Consider the following 20374-nt stretch of genomic DNA (forward strand, 5'->3'; position numbering starts at 1 on the left):
AAATGCTTTGTTACTGCCATTGTCATTAAATTGTCTTTGTACAATATTAAAACCCGCCCGCTTAGCTCACTAGGTAGAGCGTTGGTCTACGGATCACGGGGTCGCGTGTTCGATCCTCGGGCGGGGCGTATGTTCTCCGTGACTATTTGATAAACGACATTGTGTCCGAAATCATTGGTCCTCCACCTCTGATTCATGTGGGGAAGTTGGCATTTCTTGCGGAGAACAGGCTTGTACTGGTACAGAATCCAGGAAGACTGGTTAGGTTAACTGCCCGCCGTTATATGACTGAAATACTATTGATAGATGTGACACATATAATCGTTCCAGTTATATAACAAGAACCATTTATTCATTAATCATAATATATGTTTGTCGATGCTACAATTTGTGTATGATTTTGGTAATATAAAAATCGAGTATAGCTAATACTTCTTCGACAATGGAATGCAATAATTGATTTATTTCATTTATGATTTTTGGCAATCAGTTATTAGAATGAAACACGCAAAATGAAAAATAATTACAGCGCAGACCTATGAAAAACTATAAAGGAACAGAATGCCAAAAAAGCCTCAGACGAAGCGAAATAAGCGAGTACTAAATATTTTTTTTTTTTTTGGTTGGGTTTAACGTCGCACCGACACATTTTAGGTCATATGGCGACTTTCCAGCTTTAATGGTGGATGAAGACCCCAGGTGCCCCTCCGTGCACTATTTCATCACGAGCGGGCACCTGGGTAGAACCACCGACCTTCCGTAAGCCAGCTGGATGGCTTCCTCACATGAAGAATTCAACGCCCCGAGTGAGGCTCGAACCCACATCGATGAGGGGCAAGTGATTTGAAGTCAGCGACCTTAACCACTCGGCCACGGAGGCCCCCGAGTACTAAATAACATGACTTTTAAGTGTAAAAGGTATGAATCACTTTCAATGACACAGTTTCTGGTGAATTCGATCAAGCAATAAGGCAAGGCCCTGCACAAAAGACAGTTTGCACCAGAACCATTTAGCTGAAATAAGAGGGTTTTTAAGCCAGAAGGTACGATATATGTGTTGAAATATAGATGAACTGTTACAATAGTTGCTAACAACATACAACTTTTCGAAGTTCTGTGCACACATTTTCTCATATACTGATTCTGACAATAATTCTGAAATTCTAACATTTGAAGACCAGCATCATGCCAATGAAAAGTAGCCTTTGAAATTTAGAAATTTTAAGGAATTGTCTTTAACAACTTTAAGGGCATACATAACGCACAGAGAAATGTTTTATACGATTCGGAAAATAATGTCCAGTTTACTATAAGCTATCTTACGTTATTTTGATTCATATCTCTCAGTCAAACAGAGTTTGCTATTATGTAACTTGGTTGCATTCCATGCGCCAAAATGATCTTTTCACATATTTAATTGGTCTCTTCACTGTCTATGTTACATATTTAGGATAAATATTTAAAATTATTATTTTAGAGGATAGTATGTTCGACTGGCTGTAGCCAAATATGTTATCCCTCTTAAAATAAAATACAAAATAAATTATTAGTATTATTGTTTTTATTATTTCATTAATACTATTTTATCATCATCATTATTATTATTATTATTATTTTCATTTTTTATTATTAAAAGGACGTGTTATTATTATTATCATCATTATTATTATCATTATCATTATATTATTATTATTTAAAGGGCATGTCTTGTTATATGTTTAACCAATAAAATATTAGAAAATTTCCTTTGGAAGCAACCAAGTAACATAATAGTAGACTCGTTTTCAACGAAACATTCAATTTGGTATTGATGGGCGTAACAACGTGCTGTTAATGGCGTGCGTGCCAACGGAAACCCATTCATTTCGCTAATATTATTGAAGACAGATGGGCCGCTTAAAATCAAATAATGTTTGTAACAAATAAGTGTTGTAAAATCAATTAAAATCCAACTAGTTTACGGAAGTTCTGCTAAAGTGCCAACCCGTGATGATATAATGCACGTAGGGGCATCCAAGTTCTTCCTCCGCCATCAAAACTGGAAATAAAATCTGGAAAGTAGATCCCTCGGAAGCATCGAGAACAAGGCAAACAGTGAAAATTGCAGACTCGGTTTGATTGAGTCTGTTCATGAGCAGTAATGGAAAATGCAACACTGCCCACGCTCCCTAGCACCGGCTTAAGCAGTATTCAATCTTCAAATCTAAATGAATTGAAATCAACGATCCCGAAGGACCATAAAATATAACAACACTGAGATGAAGTCGGGGCGACTTTTTACGGCCGCCACACAGCACTATACACCCGCTGTTGTGAAGTAAATAAAATCTGGAAAGTAGATCCCTCGGAAGCACCGAGAACAAGGCAAACAGTGAAAATTGCAGACTCGGTTGGATTGAGTCTGTTCATGAGCAGTAATGGAAAGTCGCAATATGACCTGTAATTGCGTCGGTGCGACGTTAAAGCTAACAAAATAAGATCTAAGTATACAACTATAAATGATACTTTTTTTGCTAAATAGTTGGAAGACAAATATTGTTGCAATACAGTACCTTTCGGTGGAATGAACGTAATGCTGTGAAGGACTTAATACACGCTTATTAATACAGTGCAACCTCTGTAGAGCAACACCCTTTGGGAGATACACATGTTGGCTGTAGAGGTTCTTGTTCATGAGAGGTAAATTTGATAGTATATTTCAGCATAGGGAAATTTGGATGATGTTAATATGGAGAGGTTTTTGCTTAAGAGAGTGCGGCTCTGGAGAGGTTGTACTGTAGTTTTAAAATTATACAGAAAACAACTAAGTCCGACGGACGAATAAAATTGGAATGCATTTAAGGTCACTGGATGAAATACGATACGAAATAGTTAATATGCACTTACTCTAATACAGATCATCGCGATCCTTTATTTGTAATGAATCAAAAGTAAAAATAAGAGAAATTGACTGTCAGAATCCTTTCAAATAAATACGCCGTTTTCGAAGGAATTTATTTTCACACTTAAAATTGTCGTGGTAATTTTTTATGGGTAAATATTACTATTGTGTAAAAATTAAGAGCTAAAAACGGACATTTCGGAGAGATTTAAATTTTACTCTTAATATAAGTAACTGAAAATCAATGTATCAGTGTAAATATTTTCACAATGTTATATATAAAGACCACCGCATTGCTTTCGTGTCTCTTATTGTCCTATTTTATTGAACTGTCAAATGCATATTGATTACATTGGCGGTGCACAGATTATTTTAATCTTCGGTTGATTTTCGGTACATTCTGTACAGTGTACGGAAAGTAACCAGCATATAAAGTAGTTTATATTTAAAGCGTGTATACGGATGTACGCAAGTCACGATAGCTCATTGGTCATTGTTAATAGCCTGAAACCTGGAGATCGTAAGATCGAAACCGTTCAGTGTCTTTGTTGTTGTTTTTTTCACAAATTTCAATAAACACCTTGTACATGTACATTTTTATCCAGTATTTCGTTCATTGTATTTTCACAAGTATTTTTTTTTTATTTTTATCTCTTTTTTTTAATTTCTCATTTATATATATATATTTATCACAATATTATCAGTTTGAATTTTTTGTATATATATATATACTTATTTATGCTATTTTTATCACAGTTCATTTCACGGCAAATTTCATAATTATAAATTACAACTAGCTAAATTCACCGTTCAGTTTCACTCGCGGTGTCGGTACTGCTGTCATCGGAGTCATATAAATCATATAAACAATTAAAAGTGAAAATTAAAAATGTTCTCGCTAATGGGCTCGAACCAGCGATTTCCCGCATACGAGCCATGTGCTGTAACCACTGAGCCACAAATACGAACGACGAGTGTGTGTTTCTCTTACAATACTGATAATGATATTTAGACACTTAACCAAAATTTCTTTCCGTAAAACATACGAATAGCACCGAAGTTGGACCGAAATTATAATATCGTATAATGTATGCACATTTGACAGGTTCTTCTTCTTCTTCTTCTTCTTCTTGGCGTTCACCGCCTACATTGTCACCCCTGATCCCGGTAGATTTTTTGGCTAGAATCTAGGGGAGAGGTTACCCCGAAACAAAACCTAGAGAGCTGAAGACAGATGTACCAGGCCAGTTGGCGCTCTCTAACAAACCATGGTACAATGCGTTTACTACACCAGGACTACATTTGACAGGTTAAAAAAAGCACAATACAAATGGTTTATTCAATTTGTAAGAACTACAGAGAAACTCTCGTTCATTTTTTCTAAATATGTCATTAAATGAAAGTAAACACAAAATTTAATTAATTGAATCATTAAACCGGTAGATGAGGGCATCCTTTCTGTTTCCAACGATATAGATAATGATACTTAATCTCTATAAACAACCACTATAAGATATGAAACAAAATGGCAAATCTAGAAATTTCGCAGTAATCACATATACCAGTCAACTGAAATTTATGTTTAAAAACGACGCATACATTTCGTATTGTACAGCATCAAAGAACAATTTAATTGTCAAACCATAGATTACCGAATGCGCGACGAATTACGTTATTACAGATAATCCACTCTTCATTATCTTTCCTATTCGGTGAATAAGGGGAAATTACTAAGCATATAACGTCGTAAAGATAGCATAGTAGATTATATCTCTTGAATCAAAAATTCTTTTCCTCTTGTACACTATTTGTAATTTGGGTTGTTTCTCACAAGCTCACTTTGAAATTTAAGGAGAATTTTTGCTCGCTTGCTTATTTCCTGACGAAACTCAAACATTTTAGGCACATGTCCTAGTCAAAGCGGTTGAAAGCTTTAGTTTGGTCCAGAGAAAACAATCATGATGCTTGCTTGCATAACATTTCAAGTCTGGTAAGTACTAGGTATCAGATTTAAACTTCAAAAAGTTTTATTAAGTACCAGAACATTGTTACGTATAATTTAGAAAAAAAAAGAGCACGTGATAACAATCTTTTAATATTAGCTCCATTAAGCTAACTTGAACGAATAACAAGTCCGCAAGATACATGGACACAACTCCTTTTCCCAGAATTTTCTTTTTAGTATTTCAGGTAAATCATTATAATAGGAATATTTAGAAATTTATATTGTAATAATTTTACTCGTATTTTTTTAACTGAAAGAATGTCGCTTTACATTTCAAAACAATTGTCTTACACCTGCGGATGTCTCTAAATTGCTTTTTGTACTTTTAGCATGTGTAAATGTTAAGTTCTGCTCAACCCGGGACTAGAGGGCGTGGACGGTAGCATGGAATTCCACTACCGTCCATGAACAGGCTCAATCAAACCGAGCCTGCAACATTTTCGTTTTTGTCGTGTTGAACGATCTGTGGAGTTTCCACTTTTTCTTTTTTACATTCTCACCTACGCATTTTCCTTCAAATTCCGACATCTGCAATATCCAAAGCGTGATTTGGTTGCCACAAATATAGCACTGACTCTTCTGCTTCCACGCGCATTCTGGTTATACCATTGTCCAATCGAAGTTTCATTCAACTTCCTGTTCCATAGTATCGAGATGTGTCATGAACGCTGATACCATTCTCTTCTGCGGGCGTTGATATTGCCAACCTTTGGTTGAGTTCTTGTAAGTACTTCAAGTTCTGTTTTGTGATGATGAGCTGGCATCGGAATTTTTAGCTACGAAAATTACCAACGTACACTCTCGCTTGAAAAGAGGAGGACAAAGTCCACAAGAAATTAATACTTTGATTAGTTTTCGTCACCGTACACAAATCCATTGTTTGTGTCAGTAGTGTTCGCATGTTTGTCTTTAAAAGTGCTATCTGTGTGTTTATTTAGGAGAAAAATCTGTCTCTGGTCTAGTATTATACGCTGAACAGCAGGTCTTTTGTTTTAGTTTCGACGTCAGTGTCAATTCTGCCAAAGTCTGATTCAGTGTAATTCAAGATGCAATGTTACTTCCTCTGTTGTCTATGCGTATATTCGACAGACATTTTCAGACATGATTCTTTATATTTATAAACTCATGCGCGAGTGAATGTGTGACAGGTTTGTTTTTATAATTGAACCAAAGTCTACTAAATAATGAAACTTTAATAACTGTCATAACCGTACGCGTCATCCTATATATCCTTTATTCGATAAAGCTGTCATGTTGTTCTTGAGTATTATTTGGCAGTTGGTCGTTACGCAGCGAGTCTTGCTTTATGTGCTTCATCGGGCTGGGTTTTATTTCAATGAACCTTACTTTAAACGAACGCAGTGATGCTGATGTACATTTTCCAAGATGACCAAGCAGGTCTGTATATTATATTCATTGGACGGACGGACGTACGCTCGCACGCATGTATGTATGAATTGAAACGGATTTTGGATTAGGGGCCTCCGTGGTACAGTGGTTGAGGTCGCTAACTTCAAATTATTTACCCCTCACAGATGTCGACCCGGGCCTCACTCGGAGCGTTGAATTCTTCGTGTCAGAAAAAATCCAGCTTGCTAATGGAAAGTCGTGTTTTAACACCAGATGCCCCCGCCACCTGTAATGAAATAATGGTCTTCTCCACCATCAAAGATAGAAAGTTGCCATATGACCTACAAATGTGTTGGTGTGACGTTTAACCAAACAACAGGGTCATGATGATCCTATATCGCTCATCTGTTAATCTTGGCCTTAGAATCTTCAAATAAACATTCTGACCATGTTTCATGAAGATAGGATCATAGATCGTGGGGTTAATGCAGAAAGGAGACATCTGTATATGAATACAGAAGGCACTTATCTCCTTTCTGCATTAACTCCACGAAATGTGGCCTCTACAGTGTTAACAAGATTTTCCTTTGATTTGAGTGGTGGCCTGGTATTTTACCTCACATGACCAAGTTTCGATTTTCTTTTGATTTGTGTGGTAACACAGTTTTTGACTCCATATGACCCAGTTTCGAATTTGGCCTAAGAATCATCAAGATAAACATTCTAACCAAGTTTCATGAGGATTGTGTCATAAATGTGTCCTCAAGAATGTTAACAAGCTTTTCCTTTGATTTGACTAGGTGGCTCAGTTTCAAACTTGGCCTAGAAATCATCAAGATAAAGATTCTGACTAAATTTCATGAAGATATGGGCATAAATGTAACCTCAATGGTGTTAAAAAGCTTTTCCTTTGATTTGAATTGGTGACCTAGTTTTTGACCCAACATGATCCAGTTTCGCACTTGGCCTAGGGATCATCAAGATGAACATTCTGTGCAAGGTTTTATATCAAATCAAAGCATAAACGAAACCTCTATATGACTGAAAGGGCCAAAATAGAAAAGTTTACCCCTTTCAGGGTCAGTAACTCTAGAACCAAAAATGCCACTTCTATCGTGTTCACAAGGTAAAAATTAACAAATTGTGGCTCTTTCATGGGTAAATCAGGAGCAGTAACTCCGGAACTCATGACTGGATCTGACTGATTTATCATGGAATCCAAGATCTTTTGTTGTTAGAGATATTTTGCAAGTATGTATCAAATCAAACTATAAATGAAGTCTCTATATAGCTTCAGAAGACTAAATAGCAAATTATGGCCCATTAAGTGGCCATAACTCTGGGACCCATGATTGATCTGGCCAGGTTTTCTAAGGAATCGGTATATTATGCAATACAAGTTGTGTGCAGGTTTGAATAAAATATATTGCACAATGTGGTTTCTACCGTGTTTTTTCAATTTAAGAGGCCATAACTCTTGAACCCATAATGGAATCTGGCTAGTGTTCGAATGAAACTGAGATATTTAGCCAATACAAGTTGTGTGCAAGTCTGATAAACATTGATTGCAAAATGTGGTCTCTATCATGTGCACAAGAAATTGTGGACGGACGACGGACTCCGACGGACGAATGACGAAGGGCGATCACAAAAGCTCACCTTGCCACTACGTGACAGGTGAGCTAGCAGAAACAAGAATTGATCTATACTCTTACCAGACTAAGATCTGATTTATATAGAAAGTGTAAAAAGGGGAAGGGGTAGACACTAATTTCTCAAGAATATACATACTTATAACAATACATGTCCATATTCATGCTTGCATTAGACCTGATAAGCATTATGCACAAATCTGATAAGAACTGGTGGAGAAATGCTACATCTTTGGACTTAAATAACCTAGCTTGTACAGAAACCTAGTGCATGAAAGACAAACCTTTTGATGTATCTCAACAAATTTGATAACTTCGGATGAGATTATCCAAAAATAACAATGTCAGCACCGACTGGTACAACACAAGCTATCCTAATTCATGCGCAAAACTGTAGGTATACATGTTGCATTAGAATATTTATAAGTATTAAAACTTAACTGTGGCTTGATTAAGGATTACAAATCTCAAATGAAAACGGCAATTCAATAGTTTGGTCTAGGTTGATGTGTTCGGCTCATTTAGATTTTTTAATACTATGATCATTTAATCACTCGAGTTGGACAATAAAATTAGTGCCTTAGATTAAGCATCGTGACTAAACCTATCTGTTTTAAGTCAATAAAAGTTTCTCGAATCGCACGAAATCGCTTCCAAATTTACTACGGTTAAGCAATAAGCCGCCTGAGTCCTTCAAATAAGTGTAGCAAAGGTCTGTTTCTAGTTCTCTCAATATATTGCATTCTTAGTCGCAAAATTGTAGTTATTAACCTTTAGCCTGCTAAATTTCTAATATGGACCAACATTCAATTTGGGCAATACGAATTATATTTCGAAGGGGTGTTCACTGAAAATTTACTGACTGAATAGCAGACAGTGTAGACCATGTTCAGCCTACACGTCCGTCTTCACCGGTCATAAAAGCAGAATCATCTGCGGTCATCAGGCTAAAAGTTAAGAGTGACTAGAGGTTCAAGTAATACAAGTGGCTAAATACCTCACACTTGCGCAGTAACCGTGCAGTTCGATTTCCTCTTATACGTTAAGAAATGCAATACAACTTTGCTAGGGATCTTAAAGAACATTTTAGTTCACGTAGTTGTTCTACATTGTCCAATGTAAGCCATTTATTTCTTCTACAAAGTTTATATTCATATGATTATGGTATAAACAGAATAGGCCATTACATTATTGTCGAGATTGACTCTTACTCTGTGGTTACATAAAGCGTTCAGAAATGTGAGTCATCGTTCAATAAAATTGTTAGTGCTTTTTGTAAACAAGGGAAAAATAATCATAATAACACAGATAAGATCAACAAAAGCTTTTTTCAGTACAAATGCAATCCGAAAACATTAGGTTTAATTTAAAACTAAGATATAAGAAACTTTAACATACACGGTTTCTTTAATGACTGTCATATCTTACCTAGAACACGTCCCAGAACACGTTGCATTAGCATAGAGGACAGCAGTGTAAAAAGTCAGACATTTCAAAACGCCTTTCACTCCACACTCATAAACTGTTATTCAAACACAGTAAAGATAGACTGCGTTGATTACTATTGATAATGACTGTGTATATAATACAAAGACCATGTGACATTTAACAGAAAAATTAGATTCTGCCTCTGATAATTTATATTTTCTGGTCAATGTGATATCATGTTGCACAGCTAGGAAATCAGCATTTAATATCAGTCCACATTCTCTGGTTTCATTTTCGTAACTCTCTGGATTTATGTCTCAAGAGATGGTTTTGTTTTCGAAGTGAATTTTATTTTGATTGTTTTGTTCGTTTCTTTTCCCTCATACGATATGTCAACTATTTCTGAATCATCTATGTATCCCTTTATTTTATTGTACTCCTCTTCTGGGATAATTTCACATGACAGAAACTCACATGTTAATGATTGTGGATGATCCTCGGCTTCATTCACAATCGAGGCAAATACTGAACTTGACATCTGCACGCTGCTCATTTTGATATGCTCTAAATGTGTCTGAATGTCTAAGGCATGGTCACCAACATTAATACGTTTCATTACAAGAACACGTAATTTTTCTAGTGAAGGCAAGGTTTTAAGTACAGCTTCTACTTCGCCAGGACGACTTATTCCAAAACACATCAATGACTGCAGACCCGGCGCTTCCTTTAAGCAGCAGAGAACAGCTGGCAATACATTTTCAGAATCGAAATGTCCAACTCGACATTCATGTAAGGAATGTGTGTTTAGTTTAACATCTGATAGCGGCACACTGCCTATTTCAAGCATGGTGAGACTGGAGTGCATTGAAAGATCTAGTGAGAAACCAGTACAGTGACAATCGTGATCACGGCATTTGATATATCCTAGACAAATCTCTGTCATTTTTCTTTTTTCCTCGAGGAAACTAAACAGGTTATGCAGCAGTTCATGATCTATTGTAAAACATTCAAGCATAATTGCCTCAAGATTTGACATCTGCTGAATGGTTCTGACACAACTGTCTGATAACGATTCACATGGTGGGTCAATCTGGCTTCCTATATCCTTGCAAACCGATAAGCATTTCAAGGTGTTGGTCGAGCCCGATAAAAGCAAATCTAAGTCCCCATCATTTAGTTTGTCAACGATCATTTCAAGTTTGTCTAAATGTTTTACACCAATCAAAGTGAAGTCGTCAATATAAGAGCTTATCACAGTTCCTGGTTTATAGTATATTTTTACAGATTTCATTTTGTCTTTGTTCATGCCAACTAGTTCTTTTAAATGCTCGCCGTAACTTTCCTTACAACAATCTCCATCGATGACGAAATCTTCCTGGATAATGTTCATAGATTCAGTGTTTTCAGCTTCCGACTCTTTGATGCAATCAATATACATATCTTGGAGATCCTTCAATATTTTGTAAAACGTGTTCCAGTTAATTGATGTACAAACTTTACGTCTGAAATCTTGGCAAATCTTGTCATTGGAAATGATTTCAGCCAAATTGACATACATATTGTTTAAAACTTTAGGGCATACTCCACTCAGAAAAACAAATACACCCGAAAGTTCAAGAATCGATTCGATGGACTGACATTGCTTTAAGACATCACTGGTACAGGTTTTGTTTTCTATTGTTGCGATGTAAAGGGCACAAAAATACTCTTGAAATGTCTTGTGTATAAAGGAAAAATTTATCTCACGTACAGATAAATGATTTGTTTTGTTTTCAGTCAGAATTCCAATTTGCAAGCAATTATGCAGTTCTTCATTTGAAAGAGTTTTCATTACCAACGTTGACTCAAAGACGAGAGAACGTTCCCGTGTTTCACTGCATAAAGCTTTGAAGGCAAGTTTGCCCACTGCAACAAGTAAGGAGTTGTATTTCTTACAGAATTCCTTTTGTCTTAAACAGCTGAATTGTTCAAAGAGTTTTTCTCCTTCACTCTGATCTACAGAAGTTATGGTAACTTTTCCCTGTTTGTATTTTTCTTCTGCACGTTCTAAAAGGAAATCGATTATATTACTGTATATCTGACACTTGGACTCTCCCAAAGTTTTATTGTCTAGCCAGAGACATATTAACTGAATGAGTATCACTGGCGTAGATATTAACCAGTCAAGGTTGTGTTTTTGTATCTGACTCTTAAAGTCCTTCGTTTCTCTCTTTTCAATTGCCTGTGCATCTGTACAAGTACCTATAACATTACTGATCAGAATGTCAGAAGAAGAGTCATCAAACTCTCCTAATTCAATACACTTATCAATCATGCTATTACATATTCCAGATTCAAACATTTTCCAAGGTCTTGTTGTAGAAAGTATTGTACACATTGGGCGAGATTTGTGATGTGGTATAGGTTTGACATTCGGACATTTTGAAGACTTTGGATGTGACCATTCGTCTAGCCCATCTAAAATGACCAGGCAAGTCTGGTGGTGGAAAACCTTTTTAAGGAATGCATCATCATAGTCCGGTGATCGTGACAAATTATTTATTATTTGATTTTGAATCATTTCATCAATGTCGCATTCGTTCCCTTGAACGTCTCGCAGTAACAAAAGGCAAACGATATCAAATCTATTAAGTGTGGTTACTGCAGACTCTGATAAATTTTGCGGCTCTTTTACTCCACGGCTTTTTGCGAAACACCAAACGTTACAGAGTCTCTTTGCGAAGGTTGTTTTCCCGGCGCCTGCTTTTGCCACGATTAATATGTTGCGGCATAGTTTTGAGCCATTCATAAACATCGCTTCGTATGTATCAACATTAGTTCGATGGCTTGTATGCTTTCCTTTTACGTTGTATTCTACTTGGGTCATCTTTTGTTGAACGTAAAAGTCTGCTACTGGAACGTCGTTCTCCGACACAAGAGGTGAAATTGGAATATTGCTATATACTTCTTCGTAGAACGTAATGAGGTCTTCTTTCAAAGCTGGAAGTTAAGAAAAAATATAGTTTAAATCCTGTCGTTTGCATGTGAACGTCAATGCCCTTACTTGCTCACACTTGTGCCCATCCGCTTACCTCAATAGGGAGAGCACAGATCTACGGATCGCGGAGTCGCGAGTTCGAGCCCTGGGCGAGGCGTATTGTTGTCTGTGACGATTTGATAAAAGACATTATGTCTCAAATCATTCGTCCTCCACCGCTAATTTAAGTGGAGAAGTTGGCGGTTACTTGCGGAGAACAGGTTTGTACTGGTACAGAATCCAGGAACACTGGTTAGGTTAACTGCCCGCCGTTACAAAACTTAAATACTGTTGAAAAAAGGCGTTAAACGCAAAGCAAACAAAACAAAATACTCATACTTACTACGAGATACATTTTGATTTGCGGTCGTAAAAAGTTACCCCATATCTAGACTCAGTGTTGTTATTCTTTCTTGTCCATTCATTGACACTATATAACATGATTTGCTCTTAAACCAGTTATTGAGATGTGAAGGTCATTGTCCTTTTTAATAAATTACCTCCTATTAAAAGACACAGTAAAAGCAACTGCTGGCTATAAGTATTTTTGTGGCGACTGTAAAACAGCGCCTCGTATTTACATTCGCTGCTATTTTTGCTCTTTCGATTTTCTTATAGATGATTTTAATTGCACTTTGTGTTTTAAAGCATGGATTATTCTATCTGCTAACTATTCTCCCCTTACCTGCAAGTTTTGTCACATACGACAGCGTTGTTTCTAATGTTCGTACAGATATCTGTGTTTGTGGTGTTTTGTCAATGAGGCCTTGTTTAGTATCTTTTAATAATTGCAAGATAAGCTCGTTTGTTTCGGCAACCTGTTTCTCATCAAGGATCTTTATGATGCAGTCTTTTTCAATATCATGTGCATTTTTCCGAAGCTGTAATAGGTGTAACAAATCGCATAAACTTATATTTTCAAAATATATTATGGTCTATCAAACATATCTTACAATTTCATATATTTTTGAAATCGTTCATTTTGTTAATGCGCGTTACTCTTCGCACTAAATATCAGACTGGATAGATTATGACAATATGGTACAATATATCATAGTCTGTAAAGATATATTTGCAAACTCATGAATGCGTTTTGAATAAGATAGGAAATGCATTTTTAGAGAAAATTAGGCTATTACAATAAGTCATTCTGTATAATTCATGCATGTAATCTGGACTAGATAGGAAAACTGTTCTAACATTGTATTGTATGTAAAAATCATTTACATTTGTTCAACACTACACACACCACACAAAGCTTCAAATTAGGGGAAAATAAGCTAACTGATCACCTTTAAAAGTTTATCAAGCGCATTTTGAGCACAGGTGCAAGATGCTAAATAGCCTTGGTCAGTCAGTATATTTTCAAAGACGTCAAAATGTTTTTGTAAGTCTTCGTCATCGATTTCAAGAGTTGGTGAATGTCTGATCGCATTGCTGACTTCTCTACCCTGAAAATAATTTTTTTCTCTCTTTAAACTAGTTGCATAAATAAACATAATAAAACACGAAATCACATGTACATAAAGGAAAAGTCATGTAGGGAGAACATAAAAACATGTTTTGTTGAAAATATATAAACAGTATTGTTTAAACCAAATAATCACAAGGCGTTCGCTTCCACCCTACTATTATTCATTTATAAGCACACACTCAGAACTTGGGAATATCACACAAAAGCCTAAGCTGTAAACAGTATGAACATTTATAAACATTCACCTACGTGTCTTCACGACAAAGCATTACGTCAACACTCTCTGTGTTCAGTTTTAAGATGGCTAAAGGTATAATTAACTTTTCAATTTTGAATAATTATTCACATCCATATTTATGAATATGTCAACTATAACTCGTCTCTGAAATTAACTTCGTATATATTTATTGAATAGTTGTCGATATTTTAATATAAACGCAGGTTATACGCTGGTTATTATACAGTGATCCGCCTCAGAAGCCTAACAGTAGAGTGCTTTTTTCAAGTGCGGAAGGTCATGGGTTCGTTTCCTAGTTCCGTAACACTTAAATTAATTGCCATAGTAGAAACTTCGCTTGGCACTCAGCGTTAAAAGTATAGTTCTAGGACTGTTCAGCCCTGTGTCATTATGAGGTGATGTCGTAAGATATCAGATCGCGTGTCTAAGGCATGATACTCCAGTGAGCCAGCACAATAAAGATGAGAATTTTGCTCACTGCTACAAAGAGACACCGTCGTTTATAGGACTGAAAAAAATGTTGAAAAATACTCTAAACCTGAAAACACACATTCACACTTTTCGGTGAAAGACTCTGGAAAAGAAATAAATGAACATGATAAGTTTAAAGTTTTTAGACACGGCCGTCTACACGGAGCTAGGAAAATCGAATCAAGCATCAAGCATTTATTTATTTTACACAATAATTACTCGTTCGTAGGAATTCTTAGTTCTATAAACGTCATTAATAACCAGTCGAATATCAATGCCTTTAAAATACGCCTATTTTATCAAAAAATATACACAGGCCACAATACGAAACTGACCCCTGCCACTTTAAGATTTCTAAACTTTTACATATTTTTGCAAATTAAACCAGATAAAATGGTTTTCAATAGCATGCTACGTGGGTTTAAGATAATTAAAAAGATATTTTACGGTATTAAAACACTGTTAATGGTGGTAGTATTTTAGAATTAAAGAAATCGTATGGGTGTATACTAGTACTGAGTTGCTGTACCGTCAATTAGCGTTTTAAGTCCTCTGAAAGTTTAAAATGTCAAACAAGAGGTTCCAAACTATGCAAAACCTCGCGAAATTAAGAGTTCTTTCGAAATTTAATTTTGGCTGATTTCACTTATGTAGACCAATTTCCACAAATTTGCGTTGATACCAATGCGAAAATAAATCATAAAAAATCCAATTTCGAGAAATTCTAAGGAAGTGTAGAGTGAATGTTTTGCATATACGTAGCACTTCAACATAAGACATTTTTAGCCTGTCGATTTCGTTGTTTCTATGGTAAAAACGAAACTAAATTTTGAGGCAAATATTGCCCTACAAAGTAAAAGGTTATGAGAGACTTTTTCTACCACCAATCTTTTTGTCTGGTCATATGGTTTAAAGATATACAGATCTTTTAGGTCAGTCATTTGCAGATAAAACGGCACAGGTCGCACAAGGTGTGCTTTTTTGGCCATTTTTGCCTCAAACTTTAGTGTCCTAAAACCGGAGTTTTACATGTTTTATCATATAAACAACGGAATCGGCAGGCTGAAAATGTTACATCATGAAGTGCTAAGTATATGCAATTGTAGCTTAGCTGCCGTATAAATTAAAGCCAACAACCAGTCTATATTTTCTATACTTTTATTTTTCAAGTATTTCTATTTCGTTCTTCAAGTTCTACGACATAAATTCAACCAGTTTCAATATAATAAATTCGACATGCGGCATCTCTCGTGCCTTGGATCGCTCTGTTTTGTGTGCTGAATTTCTGGCCTTATATACTATCTGGCAAGCTCCTCATTACGAGCTAATATCTTATGATTAATAGATATACACAAAACATGTCAACAGTTACTATAATTATAAAATATTTTATATAACTGATCTTTTGTCACCACAAAAGACACCTCTGCTTTCGTGAATTACCAGTGAATCAGCATTTCGAAAATTCTTTTCGGTATTCTAATTATTTTTTTATTGTTTGTTTCCCCCGCCTATCACAAATATTCGCTGGTCCTTTTAATTAGTAAACATGGCAGTTGACAACTGTGCGTCATACATTATGGAATCCAGTTTGCTTCCTGTGTAGTATAATAAACAACTAAATTATAAGAAGAATCTTTAGTTTTGTTACACAATACATCCGCTTTACACTTCTCTGACATATCCCAAATTTGGAATTTTTTATGATTTTATCGCACTGGTATGAACGCAAATTTGAGGAATTTTCAAATTTACTTGGCGGAAAAACTTAAATTAAAAAAGACAGTAACCTAATATTCCCTATACACAAGTCTTTGAAACTTCATAGATTGCTAAATGAGCTAAAAGATGTAGAGCACCAATTTTACACCAGGTACGTTCCGCGTTTGGACGACGTGCATATTTACTTAATATAATGATCAATTATTCATGGTTATTGTCCAACATCTGATATTAAAACATCAAGAACTTGCCGAGAAGATGTTTCTTTAAGAAAAGTATCACGGAGAACTTGTTCGGTAAACTGGCTGCCGAAATATGTAACTAAAACAATAAACCAAACATACAATCAAATACACTCCGTCGTGATCGTCAAAATGCACTGTTTTTCAAAACGAATTTAGCTTCAATCATAATACATAGACCGTAACGTAAATAACAGCTGTTGGGCAATACTGAATATCAAATTCGGCTGATTCATAATGGGCGATTGGTAATGGGTTTAATAGATATTGGCCTTTGTTACAGTAAAATGTTTAAAAAGCACTCGTTATTGAAATTATAACATCCTTTAATCGAAATGTTACTAATGAAGGAAAACAGAAAAAGTAAGTAAATTGTAGTATCTACCTTTTCAAAGGCTTGAAGGCTGATTTTCGAACTGACCTCCAAGTGATTGATGACTACATTCATGATGCCATTAAAGTCTGTTTTCGCCGCACTCTTTACTTCTTTATACCCATCTCGAGGCATGTAGCATTTAGCAACTTCCCAAGGATTGGTACACCATTCTGAAACGTCGGTGTTCTTAAATGAGGGTCCTTGATATTGGTGAGCTTGTTGTATTTTATCTTTGAAGTTATTACAAATGTTATTGGGACAGCGGTAGTTCTTTGACATTAGGTCTTTCATAGAACATACTGTACACGTTTCACCTTCCTGCAAGTTATTCCACTGCCGAATATCCCTTAAACAATTTATTTGAAAATTATGTATTTCATCTTCAACAAAAGGTTGTACACCTTCTTTAGTTATCAGTATGGCCAATCCAGCCTTTATCCAATTGTTAAATTTGTTATCAGAAATATGTGTTAGTTTAGAAGCCATCACTTGTAACACTATAATGTTATCAATCTAGGTATCTAGATTGCAATGTTCAAGGATACACACAGCTCCTTTCGACCGATATCCACCTCATATTTGCGTGTGAATTCGAAGATAAACACCACTCAATTTCGCCTTTCATAATAAAACCCTTCTTTCAACCGATAGTTCAAACAGATGTCCATACCATATGTCTGTCCTAGAAGTAAAAATGGTAACAGTTCCTTTATAACAGTATTCATTTTAAAATGTTAATACAAACAACAGACAAGTTTGTTTCCTTAACAATATCAGAACAAAAACTGAAATTAAAAGTACTTGCTTCAAATAAATACAACAAAACGAATACATTTTACGTCTTATAGATGAACAATTTTACAATTCAATTCAATTCAAATTCATTCAGGCGTAAGTTCATATTTAAAGATTTACATAGACAATAAAAATATGTACACGCAAATTAAAAACCCTACTACATAGCAAATAAATTATTCAAATATTTAGGTAATATACTAGTATTGCACACGATCCTATGACCTGTGATAACCCATTAAAGCGATACAATGCACTTATTTCCAATTTAAATTCCATTCAAATAAATATTGAAATATTCCTTCAAATAAATACGACTGAAATACATAAAAACGTTCCTTCAATAAAGTATTATTTGTATATGTGAATTCCTCTCAGTTTCGATTTCTGGCATAATTTGTTACTTAGACAACAGATGGTATTACTTTGCTAAACGCAGTACAATATTATCAGCATTTAGCTTGGAATATCAATAGCATAGTATTCCAGCACGTAAAGCTAGGATATATGCCAGATCATACGGCACAGATAAATATTGCGTTTAGACTAAAACAATAGGTTAGCCACTTGGTTAATGTGTATTTTATTCGCCAATGCTTTGAACCTGGAAGTGATGAACAGGAACTGCATGTAAACACAACGAAAATAAAGTACAATTTTTTATCCAGAAATAATTCTCTCAAATAAATACTATAATCTATTCCAAAGAGAAAAACGTTATGTGAAATGACATGTTACGTTAAAATACATTAGCAAATGTGATAATTAATGGGGGGGTGGGGTCGGCGCACGGAGTGCATTAATTTTGTGTGACACGTTTGCGGAATGTGGCTTAACCTGATTGACTTTTATCATTTTTCTTTAAATTATTTCAGCTAGCTTTCTTCTCACTGCATTAGTCACTTTGGCACTTAAAATCTGAAAAGCCATTTTAGGAATGTTAAAAGATACTTACAATAAACTTGGGGGCATACAATCATCCCGTTCATTCTAAAGCTCAGTTGCTTTTTCACCCCAGATTTGATTTAATTATCGACAGAAAAGTGCACAACGCACGATAATTTCAAGTTTGTCTCCGATTTACGGCAGATATACACAGCATGTCGGTTTTTATCCTTTAACCTCCATCCTTTAAGTGAGTAAATATATTAAAACAATTATCACATTCCCGTTTGTAATCTCACATTAACTATTTATACAGTAATGTTCGTTGATAAAAATCCATAGGACGTACAAAAAAGTCAAGTATAATTCATAATGATTCATGTTTGTAATTGCTTGGACAGTAGCCAATAAATATTATGTTGTTGAGATGTTTTGGTCATACCAGCATATGTCAACTATTTAGTGATTACTCTGTGTTACATATCAGATATCAGTTAGTGTAAGGAAAGTAAAAGCTAAAATTTGGGAGAGACGGGAGGTGTCGTAATGAGTGTGGGGGTATATAAATTGAGAAGTGGATATAAATGTTACTATGAAACAACATAAGACGATTAACCTCGAACTTTATGGTTCCTGACCATTAACCAAATGATATATGTCCCTTACCAAGACCAAATTATTTACCCTTTTCACGGTTTGATGATAGAAAAGACAATAGTAAAAAAGATACAGTGAAACTAAGCTGCACGGTAAACAACTTTGAAATGAAAACAACGCCGATTAAATCGTGTACAACAGCCTTACCCATGCTTCGAGTAGTCAAGCTACGAAACCGAAAGTATAGTCAAATACACTGTTTGACACTGTACACGCAAATGATATAAAAGCTGGATTTTCGTTCTTTTTCGAAGCTTTGATATTTGTTTCATTTGCATCTTATGTAAAATGTTTATTTTACTATAGTTCAAAATGCACGTGCTGTTTAACTTCAAGTGACAACAAAAAACACTTCAAAACACACTTTAATGGTGACCGGTTTAGTGTACTTTGCTGTATCTTTTCTGCAATCCCATTCCTCTTTATGTATGCATCTCCCCTGCTTCAATTTCCGTTGAGTTGTCATCTTTATACAAGCTAAGAAATAGTTATTTTAACATTCTACAGAAAATTATGCTCCAGAAACACATCTCAATATTCCCTTAGCCTTGTGTTGCTTCTAGCATCTGATGACTAATAAATAGCGAGAAGGAATAGTGTAACGTATGTTATCGACAGGCAAGGCGAAAATGTGTACGGTCTGTGTGTATAAAATGCATTGAACTAAATATTGTACTTTGACATAACTAAAGGTTGTGCTCAAGCCACAAGACAAGTATAGAATGTATATTAAAAGCGAATACAGAAAACTGTTTTTCACATTAACATCACAAAATTAACTTACACATACAAGTCAAAAACGTAAGATCATATATTAATTTTAAACTTATACTTACAAATCAAAAGCATAATTATTTCATACCTTAGTGTTATAATAAGCAAAGATCATTCCCATTTTTTTCTCCAGTCCTGTAGACGCCTCAGTTTTAATACGTAGGGAATAAATCAGAGTCTATTTATAGTAATTACTACATTGCATGATTGTGGGTAATGCGTATTTATACAACTGTCTCTTTTTTTAAATGAATTGTGTAAGCAATTTGGTTCAGAAAATAAGTTTCCTAAAGTTTTTGTTTCAGCCTTGTGCTATATAAAAAGATTCCATTATGCAATACTATGCCTAATTTGAATATTTAAGCCCCTATCTCAATTTGTGTATAATGAATTCATTAAAGCAAGAAA

At 35.2% G+C, this 20374-nt stretch overlaps 1 protein-coding gene across 4 annotated transcripts; it reads right to left on the minus strand.

Moving 5' to 3' along the window:
* Positions 1–9197: 9197 nt before the first annotated feature.
* Positions 9198–20159, minus strand: LOC123527113 (uncharacterized). 4 transcript variants are annotated; one of them, XM_045306399.2, is made up of 5 exons: positions 20055–20159; positions 16865–17537; positions 13625–13783; positions 13018–13213; positions 9198–12295 (listed from the first exon to the last, which is right to left on the minus strand). In XM_045306399.2, the coding sequence occupies exons 2-5, from the start codon at positions 17339–17341 to the stop codon at positions 9627–9629; spliced, it is 3501 nt and encodes a 1166-aa protein (XP_045162334.2). In that variant the 5' UTR covers positions 17342–17537; positions 20055–20159; the 3' UTR covers positions 9198–9626. The 4 variants fall into 4 exon arrangements, with proteins under 4 accessions (XP_045162334.2, XP_045162331.2, XP_045162335.2 ...); XM_045306396.2 differs by lacking the exon at positions 20055–20159 and adding an exon at positions 18606–19574; XM_045306400.2 differs by lacking the exon at positions 20055–20159 and adding an exon at positions 17876–18218.
* Positions 20160–20374: the final 215 nt, after the last annotated feature.

The sequence above is a fragment of the Mercenaria mercenaria genome, chromosome 14, assembly GCF_021730395.1.
Source record: "Mercenaria mercenaria strain notata chromosome 14, MADL_Memer_1, whole genome shotgun sequence".
Taxonomy (NCBI): Eukaryota; Metazoa; Mollusca; class Bivalvia; order Venerida; family Veneridae; genus Mercenaria; species Mercenaria mercenaria.

Coding starts and splice junctions, on each gene's coding strand:
- LOC123527113 (XM_045306399.2), bottom strand. CDS start 17,341: ATGGCTTCTAAACTAACACATATTTCTGATAACAAATTTAACAATTGG. Junction 13,784..16,864: donor GCCTTCAAGCCTTTGAAAAG/GTAGATACTACA, acceptor AATTATTTTCAG/GGTAGAGAAGTCAGCAATGC. Junction 13,214..13,624: donor CGCTTGATAAACTTTTAAAG/GTGATCAGTTAG, acceptor CACCTATTACAG/CTTCGGAAAAATGCACATGA.